General features: G+C 49.4%; 2 protein-coding genes across 6 annotated transcripts; both read left to right on the top strand.

Moving 5' to 3' along the window:
* The first annotated feature begins 826 nt into the window (after positions 1-826).
* On the top strand, positions 827-6201 carry slc52a2 (solute carrier family 52 member 2). Its single transcript, XM_061823945.1, has 5 exons — positions 827-959; positions 2947-3501; positions 4093-4381; positions 5263-5386; positions 5644-6201. The coding sequence occupies exons 1-5, from the start codon at positions 830-832 to the stop codon at positions 5848-5850; spliced, it is 1305 nt and encodes a 434-aa protein (XP_061679929.1). The 5' UTR covers positions 827-829; the 3' UTR covers positions 5851-6201.
* A 1035-nt stretch (positions 6202-7236) lies between these two features.
* On the top strand, positions 7237-10678 carry si:ch73-196l6.5 (riboflavin transporter 2). Of its 5 annotated transcripts, XM_061823877.1 has the most exons (5): positions 7237-7362; positions 7512-7565; positions 7806-7884; positions 8292-9340; positions 9656-10678. In XM_061823877.1, exons 4-5 carry the CDS (start codon positions 8382-8384, stop codon positions 10056-10058), a joined length of 1362 nt encoding a protein of 453 aa, XP_061679861.1. In that variant the 5' UTR covers positions 7237-7362; positions 7512-7565; positions 7806-7884; positions 8292-8381; the 3' UTR covers positions 10059-10678. The 5 variants fall into 5 exon arrangements, with proteins under 5 accessions (XP_061679861.1, XP_061679870.1, XP_061679879.1 ...); XM_061823886.1 differs by lacking the exon at positions 7806-7884; XM_061823895.1 differs by lacking the exons at positions 7512-7565; positions 7806-7884 and having other exon boundaries at positions 7240-7362.
* Positions 10679-10791: the final 113 nt, after the last annotated feature.

The raw sequence follows: 10791 nt of genomic DNA, 5'->3' as shown, positions 1-10791 counted from the left end.
TGGCGACCAGTTCCAGAGTCGTACCTCCGCCTCTCGCCCGCCGTCCAAGCACACCCGTGACAAGAGTGATGGAAAACGCGTGGTTGAATCGCAAATTATTTGCCGGTTCGCACGTGTTAGTGCGTAAAAGTATCTATATAACAAAAAAAAATGAGAGCAAATATGCTCTACATCCGACATATGAAAGTAATCGGGTGGTCTTGGCGACCGGTTCAGGGTTGTACTCTGCCTCTCGCCCGCCGTCAACTGGATGAGGTTCAAGCACACCCGTGACAAGAGTAGTTGCGTGACAAATTTGTTGATTCACACGCGTTGGTGCGTAAAAGTATTTATATAACACAAAAAATGAGGGCAAATATGCTCTACATCAGGCAGAAGTGTGTCAAATTTGTCATATTTTCGATTCACAGATCTTCATTGGGCGTGGTGCGGTTATAAAACGAACGCACCCTTACCAAAGGTTACCAGGTCAATTGTGACGCTTTCAATGTGCTCAGAAACTTGTCAAAATATGAACTTATCTTGTTATTGGCTGATTTTGACGGTCTTCGCTCAACATTAATGTATAACATTGAATGGGGGAAAAAAATGGATATTAAGTGATTACAACCGCGAACGCGATGAAAAGCGAGACGTGGGAATTTTCCGAAGGGTACTTGAAGGCATCTGAAGGGGCGGGAACTTAAGTGTCCGCCATTCCTTCAAGTCGACGGAAGTGCAGGCAGGCAGGCAGGCAGGCAGGCAGGCAGGCAGGCAAACGCAGCTTTATTTTGAACCCTTAGCGAGGGCTGAACCGCTCACGGGTCTCGCCGTTCCCCGAACCGGAGTCATGTCGGCGGGCTGGTGGAGCAGCGACACGGTGACCCACGGCCTCGTGGCGCTGTTCGCGATGGGCTCGTGGATTTCCGTCAACAGTTTGTGGGTCGAGCTTCCGGTCATCGTCGGCAAGCTGCCCGAAGGTCAGTGGACGTGCGGTTGTCGGTTCGCTGCCGTCCTCCGCCGGTTTGCTTAAATGCGAAGTCACTCGGTAGCTCTTGAAGCGAGCCGGCTGTTACCCTGCCAGGGTTTGAAATGATCCTCGTCCTTTGGTTTTTAAGCAGGTTGTTTCCGGTAGTTGTGGAGTCGCCCGAGTACGAAATCCACGTTGAGCACGAAAAACAAATCAATTGACGGGGATATATATATATATATATATATATATATATATATATATATATATTTTAAATTCAAAGTTGTGGAAAGGACGCAGTCTTTTAGCAGTTTGAAGTCCCAGTAAGGGTGACAAAGTTATGTGTACACAGGTGCTACTAATTGGCAGCGTGGTGCAGTGGAATTGTAATGGGCTGCTCCAGAATTCAATTGCAAGAGGGAAGACGGTGGAAATAAACCAGTGAAATGTTATGTGAGTGATACACAAAGCCAATTTCAATGACGATGGGACAAAAAAAATCCCTCCATCCATCCATTTTCTGAACCCCAGCCCTCAGAACTGTGAGGCTGAAGCACTAAACGGTCGTCCGCCGTTCTGCCGAATCGTCAGACTGAGAAACTTTTGTTTTGACCAAATAATCATTGTCTCTGGACTTCAATTGGTGAAACACGTTTCCCAAAAAAAAAAAAATGCTGGGACGGGTGGTGGTGGGGGGGTCATGTTTACCGCTGTGTTACATCAACTTTTCTTTAGACAACACTCAAGAAATGTTTTGGGAACTGAGGGAGGACATGAATTGTTTCAGCGCCGTAGGTGAAATTCTTTCCCATTCTTGCTTGCCGTTCAACAGTCCGAGGTCTTCGTGGTCGTGTTTTACTTTTCATTATGGGTCCCACGTTTTCGACGGGAGACTGGTCTGGATGTAGCGAGGCCAAGGTTTGAGGGTGCAAAAGTGACTGCGTAGCTCATGTATGTGAAGCGGCCACTTTACAAAATTTGTTTCCTCGCCATTTCAAATGAATTTGTCACATCAAGGACAAACGCGCAGACTGCGTTAAATCTGCTTGTGGACATCAATTTTTTTTTTTTTTTTTGCTGTTTTTGGCAGAAATATATCTTTCTGCATGATAATACACATTAATCATTTGGATAAAACTTCAAAAGTTTTTTTTTTTTTTTTAAATTGTGTTGGTGATATTTTGGGTAATTTTGAAGTTTTTTTGGGGGGTACTTTTCAGAGGGCTCCTTTTTCGATATATTTGATTGGTATTATTGTCATACTTAGCAGAATCTGACATGGTTCATTTTTGAGTGATGCAGCATTCCAAACCAGTATTGGACCCATGTAGTCATAATAAATAAATTATTTATATATATGTGTGTAATGTATGTTTTTCATATTTGGAATCTTTGAACTATATTGGTTAATCCTGCAAGAAAATGTATTTTCTTTGTATTTTTTTTTTTTTTCCCCGGGTGGTACACAGTCATTTATTATTATTAAAATCTTAGCGTCTCCCTTTTCTGGCTGCCGATCGACTGTCAGGATTAATCAATTGAAGTGATTGAAATTTGGGAAAATGCAAAAAATATTATTTCCATCTATTTCATCCAGAGGTGCAAGAATTACTTAATGGGCAACTAATCGATTATCCAAATAATCCCAAATTATTTTGACAATTGATTCATTGCTTAATTTAAAATCCTCAGAATTTGATTCTCTCAATGGTGGATTTTTGCAGTTCTTCAGTTCGGCAAACGGATATACATATATGCAGTATATTTCAAAATAAGAGTTTTTTTTTTTTTTTTTTTTGCAAATCTCTGCTTTTGCTTTGGGAAACAAAGGTTTTTGGCATTTTATCAGACTTATCCGGAAGAAATCATGGTTAAATTGCGACAGCCCAGACGTAGCGTCCGTAAAAGACGCGTGGGCCCGGTACAGTGGCGTCGGTCCGCCGTGGGTTTCTGGTAACGTTGTAAGCGTGTAAAAGGCGCGTTTGTTGTGGTTGCAGGTTGGAACTTGCCGGCGTACCTGTCAGTCCTGATCGCGTTGGGCAACGTGGGTCCGGTGGCGGTGACGGTGACGCACCAGTGCGCGCCGGGCCGCCTGAAGGAGCGGCCGGTCATCCACTGCGTCCAGGCGCTGGCGGCGGCGGCGGCGGCGGCGCTGGCCGTCTTTTGGTCGCGCACGACGGCGGTGGGGGGGCAGCCGCGCTCGCTGCCCTTCCTGGTCCTCGCCTTGGCGCTGTCGCTGGCGTGCTGCACGTCCAACGTCACCTTCCTGCCGTTCATGTTCCGGTACCCGCCGCAGTACATCCGCACCTTCTTTGTGGGGCAGGGCCTGAGCGCGCTCTTCCCGTGCGTGGTGGCGCTGGGGCAGGGCGTGGGCAGGCTGGAGTGCCCCGTCGTCAACGGCACCGTGCGGCCGCGCTACCTCCCAGAGAATTTCCCCGCCCAGAACTTCTTCTGGTTCTTGTTCGTCATGCTCTTGATTTCTGCTCTGAGCTTCCTGGCTCTGACCACGCGGGCGACGGCGCGAAAGGAAGCCGACGACGCCGGCGTGGAGCGTACGTAAACCTTTTAAGGTTGGGGGGGAAAGGAGGGGCGGGACAGTGGAGCAGCTGTAAAGTTTTGGCCTCGCCGTTCCGAGGTCGCGGGTTCGATCCTGGAGTTTGCATGTTCTCCTCGTGCCTGCGGGCGCTCCAGTTTCCTCCCGAATTAGTTGGGGTAATCCTCACTCTTCTAAATTGCCCCAAGGTGCGGCTGTTTGTCTCGATGTGCCCTGCGATTGGCCGGCGACCCTAACCCTAACCTAACCCCTAAGACTGAAATTTCTGCTGACAACCCTGGCTAAATTTGGCTCCTCTCTGACATCCAAAGATTGTAAACAGTCCAAATGTGTCTCTTGAACAAAGGTCATTGACACTAATTACTACTTTCCCGTACAAAACATGTCTGCAAGCTGCAAATAGGTGACTTTTTCAGCAGGATAGCTCTCAAAAAGGTCAAATTTTGAAGACACGTGGGGATGTTTATGAATTTTTTTTTTTTTTTTTTTTTTTTAAACCTTGCTTTATCAGGTAGTATCTTTGTGTTGACAAAGAAGTTTGGCCATCGCTTTTTTTTTTTTTTACAATTTTTCCATTTGATCTCGGAAGGTTCAGGAAGCCAGGACGCAACGGATAAAAGCAGGGACGAGACGCACCCGCTCAGCAACGGCAGCTCGCCGCCGGCTCGGGAAGACGTCGCGCCGCCGTTCTGGACGCGGCGCAACGTCTACCTCCTGGCGCTGCTGGCCGTCTCCAACGCGCTCACCAACGGCGTCCTGCCGTCGGTCCAGAGCTTCACGTGCTTGCCGTACGGCTCGCTGACCTTTCACCTCTCGGTGGTCCTCGGCAACATCGCCAACCCTCTGGCCTGCTTCCTCGCCATGTTTGTCATCCTCAGGTCAGTCGAGACCACGCGTGGGCAGACTTCACATTTTACTGTTTTTTATTTATTTCCTATAACCCCTTATAGTGCTCATTAAAAAAAAAAAAAATAAAATAAAAAAGATTTTGGTCATTCGTAGGCAATTAAAAAATAAGATTGTGTATGTAAATGTTAATTATAGTTTACCAATTAGTCAATAAAATAATCATTCTCATTCTTAAATATTTTAAAAGTATAATTTCATTGTAATTGCTATTCAATGATTTAAAATTTGACTGATGCCATAAGTAAGGAGATGATTAAAAATGAATACATGGAGAATATGTAAATGTTTGATCATTGAAATATAGTTATCATATTGTCATTCTAATTTAGTTATAATTAACTGAACGATTAGCTATGTAATAAGTGATGTATGGGTACGGCGGACGACTGCTTAGAGCGTCTCGCCTCACAGTTCTGAGGACCGGGGTTCGAATCCCGACCCCCGCCTGTGTGGAGTTTGCATCTCCTCCCCGTGCCTGCCTCCGTGGCTTTTCTCCCACATCCCAAAAAACGTGCACGCCAGATTTAATTGAGGATTTCTAAATTGCCCGTAGGTGTGAATGGTTGCCTGTTTGTCTGTGGCCCGCGATTGGCCGGCGACCAGTTGAGGGGACGGGCGCCGGCACAATCCGCAACCCGCGTGAGGAAAAGCAGTGGACGAAACGGATGGTTGAAGTAATTCCAGTATTTTGTAAATAATAAACACATTTTACTTGCCAACTAAAAAAAATGAATCGTAAATATCGCAACGCGACTGTTGTTGTAAATGCTTGGTGGGGGGGGGGTTGAAAGAAGGTCGACCGGTCGCCGGTCACGACGCAGCTAACGTTTCTGCCCGGGTGGTCTTCCAGGTCGTCGGCCCGTCTGGGTGTCTTGTCCCTGGCGGGCGGGGTCTTCGCGGCGTACCTCATGGCTCTGGCCGTCCTCAGTCCGTGTCCGCCTCTGCAAGGGAAAACCGCCGGCGTGGTCTTGGTGGTGAGTGGCTCGGTCTTGTCCCGCGTAACCCGGCGCCGTGCCGTCGCGGACTTTACGGTAATCAATACCAGTGCGGGCGTCGGTGCCGACACGTTGTTTGTACTGGGACTCGCTGCGATAGTTAACGACGGGTAGTTGACTCTGTTGGACGTCGGACGGTAAATTTCAGTTTTTGGGGGGTTTCCGGGAACCGTTACCGTGTTGTAAAGACCAACTGCAGTTTTAGTGAGTATCAAAGCGTTGTCCTGGCTGGGCAGGTGCTTTCCTGGATCCTGTTCACGGGCCTGTTCTCGTACCTGAAAGTGGCCATCGGCACCGTCCTGCACGAGGCGGGCCACGCCGCCCTGCTGTGGTGCGGCATCTCCATCCAGGCGGGCTCGCTGGCGGGCGCTCTGGCCATGTTCCCGCTGGTCAACGTCTACGCCGTCTTTCAACGGGGGCAGGACTGCCACCGGTGCCTTTGAGACCAGATAAGAACTCCACTGGCCGGCGACGCCATTTCTCGCCGATTGGCCCGTTGAGCCGCTAACCGTCGTCTTCCTTCCTTTATGAATTGCGTCCATCTTTTTGCGCCGCTTCTGCCTTCACCCGAAAGAGGAATCGCGTTTCCTTCAGGACTTCATCACTTGGTTCCTTGTTTGCCTTCAAATATTCGGACGTCACGTGACTGTCGAGTTTCTCTTGTTGTGACGCACCAAAGTCACGAGAACCGTGCAGAAAGTCTACACGCCCCTGTTCAATTGGGAGGAGTTTGTGATATTAATAATGGAGCCAAGTTAAATCATTTAATTTGGTATCATGGGGGGGGGGGGGGGGGAATCTCAAATATTTTGGATGAATGGACTGAGGAAATCAACATTGAAATTTTGGACTGTCATTCCCAAAATTTGGTTTGGCACAAACACAACAGTAATTATCTGCCACGTATGTGTGTTATATGACGTAAAAAGTATTTGACAGATTCTCAGTATGAATTTAAGTTTTCCGTATTTCCACAGCAAGCATTTTCTGTTGCGCTTGTCCTCACGCGGGTCCCGGCCGACTTCGGGCCTCAATGGGCTGCCGGGCGATCGCGGGGCACAAAGAAAACAGTCGCCCGCACCTACGGGCAATTCAGAGCCCTCCGTTGACCTGCCGTTCGTTATTGAGGGCGTGCGGGTGGCGAAACGACACGCCGGGGCTTGCAAAGGTGGGATTTGAACCACAGACCTCAAAAGTGTGAGGCAGAAAGTAGTCGTTTACTTGCATTTCCGCTCGTTAGCGTTTATTCTTGTCACTTGTGGCCATTATTTGCGGATGTTTATTGGTAAATGAAAAAATAATATGAATATCTCTCCTTCGCATACTAATTACTTGAAAGATGTCAATTATGGGGACTCTTGTCAGCGTAAAAACTAATTATATGTTCTTACTTTTTTTGCATGAAAGATTTTTCTTGAATTAAATTATGATGCCAATTTATAAAGTTTTCTTTTTATTCATGGGAGGCATTTATTTAAAAATATACATACTGTGCGTTTTTATCTATTAGCGATTTTTGTTCCCGCCTTTGTATGAACGATCTATTTTTAAGAATCATAATCATTTTGCCTCTTTTTTTGCGACGTGCACAACGAAATGCGATCGTCCAACTTTTCCCGAGACTGAATTTTCGTCTCGGCCGATCGCGTCGGCTTGTGCCCACAAAAAAGTGGCCGCCGAGTTTGTTGCGTCACCAGCCTCAAGGAAGCAGAACTAATGACCTCAATGAGTCCAGTCACGAAGAAAAGGGGGGCGGGGGCGGGGGGGGGGACATGTGGTGCAAAACTGCAACGTGATAAGCGCCCCCCCCGCCCCCCGCCCCCCATCCCCCAAGGTGCCACCCAGCCGCACAAACAGCAAAGCGCCACGTGACACGCCCACCCTGGATGAGGACTCTTTTAATCCCGGACTTTGGGCTTCGGCCAGTCGCTCCAAAACTGCCATCTCCAGAACTTGTGAGTATACTTTTTGGCTTTCAAAATTATTCTTATTATACTTCTTTTTTTTTTTTTTTTTTAATGATCGCCTTCTTGCTCAACTTTTTCCCGCCGAGTGAATTGAGTTATTGCAACTTTTTGATTGTACGATGATTCTGCCTTTTTAGATTTTATGAATGTTTGCTTCTGACGCCTCGGACGTTATTTCGCAACTGATGGAAGTAAGTTTAAAAATGATGATGATGATGATAATAATAATTGGGTACAAGTGCGATCACTTTGCACGAGCGTCTGGAGCTCGGCGACGGGGGAGGCAGGAATGTCTCAAGTGGGCCTCTCGCTCCAGTACTGTAATCATAAAGAATGCGCTCCCGAGTTTTTCATCTTATGCGGTGAAATTGGTGACGTTAAAACGCTCATCGTACCCGAATACGTCTGTACTGTACTTTGCTCCATCGCAGGACCGGACCGAGAAGTAAAGATTAACCCGCGAGCGAGACCGACGTCGCGAAGTTTGCGTCAAAACTCTTCCCGCTGCAGGTGAAATATTAAGTCTCAACTTTGTCGACGGTACTAGGCTGGACTTGTAGGGGGCCGAAATGACCTCAGATCGCCGGCTCGGGACTTAGAACTCCGTGTTTAAAGAATCGTCCATCTTCACAGTCCTGTTGGGCGATTAAATGTACGCAAGGCGCTTCCAAAACGGGAAGCGTTTGGCGGGTAAGGTTGTTAGTTAGAATTTTGGCCGTGCTTAGCTCGCCGAGGACCGCGCGTACCAGGACTTGGAGTTTAGAGAACACAAATGGAGATGCTTCCAAAATCGGTTTGACGGCTGGCTACGATTTAGTCAATTCTAGGTTGATCTCGAGCCACGCCCAGGCATGGTGCCTGCAAATACTGTTGTGGGCTGGTGCAAGAAAGTTCTGTCTTCTTTTGTCACATTGTAGGACTGTGGCTAGAACACGAGCTTCAGGACTTGATCAGTGCAGGTTCTACCTCCCCAAATCCTTCTGGCTTCTCGAAAGGAAGTCCCGAACATGTCTCTGCTGACCCACCTGCTGGCGTGCCTGTTCGGTATGGGGTCCTGGGTGTCTATCAACGGTCTGTGGGTAGAACTTCCCCTGATCGTCCCCCACGTCCCGGAGGGCTGGTACCTCCCGTCGTACCTGTCAGTTCTCATCCAGATGGCCAACGCGGGCCCGCTCTTGGTCACCCTGATGCACCGATTCCGACCGGGAGCCCTCAGCGAAACGGCGGTGGTTTACGCCATCATCGGCCTGGGCGCGGTGGCCGGTTTCCTGTTGGCTTTCTTCTGGAAGGAGGCGGTTGTGGTGGCGGGGGCGCCCCGCAGCGTGGCGCTGCTCATCCTCACCTTCTTCCTCGCGGCGGTGGACTGCACCTCCTCGGTTACCTTCCTCCCCTTCATGACGCGGCTGGCGCCGCAGTACCTCACCACCTACTACGTCGGCGAAGGCGTGAGCGGCCTGCTGCCCGCTCTGGTGGCGCTCGTCCAGGGCGTCGGCGTCGTCCGCTGCGTCAACGGCACCCTGGACCGAAACGCCACCGAGGGTTTTCCCGCGTTTGAGGCCCGATACCAGCCCGCCAACTTCTCCGTCGAGGTGTTCTTCTTCTTCCTGAGCGCCATGATGCTGGTGTCCCTGCTGGCGTTCCTGCTGCTCAACCGTCGCGCCGCCGTTGCCGGGGAGGAGACAAATTGCCGGTACGCCAGCGGGGTCAAGGAGAAGAGGGCCGTCGTGGAGCCGTACAGACCCCCCAGACAGAAGAGCGCCTTTGGCCTCGGGACCTACAGCTGGTTGCAGCTCTTTTACATCTTCGTGATCCTGGCGTGGACCAACGCGCTGACCAACGTGGCGCTACCGTCGGTGCAGTCGTACTCGTGCTTGCCGTACGGGAACGGCGCCTACCACCTGTCTGCCACCTTGGCGGCCGTCTCCAACCCTCTGGCCTGCTTCATCGCCACGTTCTTCCCGATCAGGTGAGTCGGAACAAAACTTGAAAATGAAATTAAAGGAGAGGGGGCAGCCCGTTCCTATTAGCGCTGTCGCAGGCGTCAATTCTTGGGGCGTGACTCGGCAGCTTGACCGCCACTTTCAAGTGAGGACTTGGTTCTTCAGTCCTGTTTTTACCGCTTCTGGTTTCTTTCCCTGGTGTCGTGGTAGTTGCGTCTCTCATTGTCATAGTAACAAAAAGGGGGCCGGGGGGGTTAGCATGAAATGGAACCGCCCCTCTCCACACGGTTCTGTAATTCTGGATTCTCGCGTTGTGTTGACGGGTGGTCGTTTCTGAGCAGGTCCTTGCGGCTGATGGGATCGCTGACGGTTTTTGGCACCGGAGTGGGAGCGTTCATCATGAGCGTGGCCGCCCTGAGCCCGTGCCCGCCGCTGGTGAACCACGCGTGGGGGGGCGTGGTCATGGTGCGTCCGGGAAACCCGTTTCGGCTTCGGCGAGCTGCGCGTTTTACACGGCGACCGGCGACTCCGCAGGTGCTGGCGTGGGTCGTCTTCGTCCTCAGCCTGTCCTACGTCAAGGTGATGGTCGGCGTGATCCTGCGCGACGAGGGCCACGGCGCCCTGGTGTGGTGTGGGGCGGTGGTGCAGTTGGGGTCCCTGCTGGGCGCCGTCACCATGTTCCCGCTCGTCAGCGTCTACAACCTTTTTCACTCAGGTGACCCCTGCAACACGCGATGTCCGTGAAGGAGACCAAATCTGCCCACACGCACGCTCATTGATCTTATCTTGGAATTCATTTTTTCCATTTTGTCCTGATTGGAGAGAATCCGGAGTACTTTTTTTGGTGTACAGTATTTTTCGTCTTCTCTCCTCTTTTAATGACAACAAATGTAAAAGTGATTGAAAATCAAATTAAACTTCACGAGCGGTCCAAAGTTGAGTTTCGTGACGTGAATGTAAAACTCCAACGGAGCAGTTCTGAGGTTGCGAGTTGAAATCCAGCCCCGTCTGTCGTGAGGCTTTTCTGCGGGTACTCCACTTCACTCCCACATCCTCAAAACATTCACGCGAGGTGAAGTTGAAGGTGCGAAATCGGGTGGAAGTGCGACTGGTTGGTTGTTGGGATGTGCGCTGACAGCAACTGGCCAGTTGAGGGCGTACTTCGCCTCTCGCCCGCTACCAACGTGTGGAGAGATGCTACAAAAAAAAAAAAAAAAAATGGATGGACAGATGGAAATTTTGTGGATCAAATTGTGCACCTTTTTATTTCAAAGCTATTCGACGGAGAGGAATTTGTTTTCAATATTTTTCATCAACATCGTCGGAAGAGTTAAGTCGATATCATCATAAAATGTCCTCATTTCACCCCGAAAATAGATTTTTTTTTTTTTTTTTTTTTTTTTTTTTTTCCATTGTCACATTTCGTGTATTTAATAGAAAATGGATATGGGTCAAGTTAGTACCCTTTTTTTTTTTT

The sequence above is a fragment of the Syngnathoides biaculeatus genome, chromosome 1 (assembly GCF_019802595.1).
Source record: "Syngnathoides biaculeatus isolate LvHL_M chromosome 1, ASM1980259v1, whole genome shotgun sequence".
NCBI lineage: Eukaryota > Metazoa > Chordata > Actinopteri > Syngnathiformes > Syngnathidae > Syngnathoides > Syngnathoides biaculeatus.
This window is presented reverse-complemented; position numbering and strand designations above follow the sequence as displayed.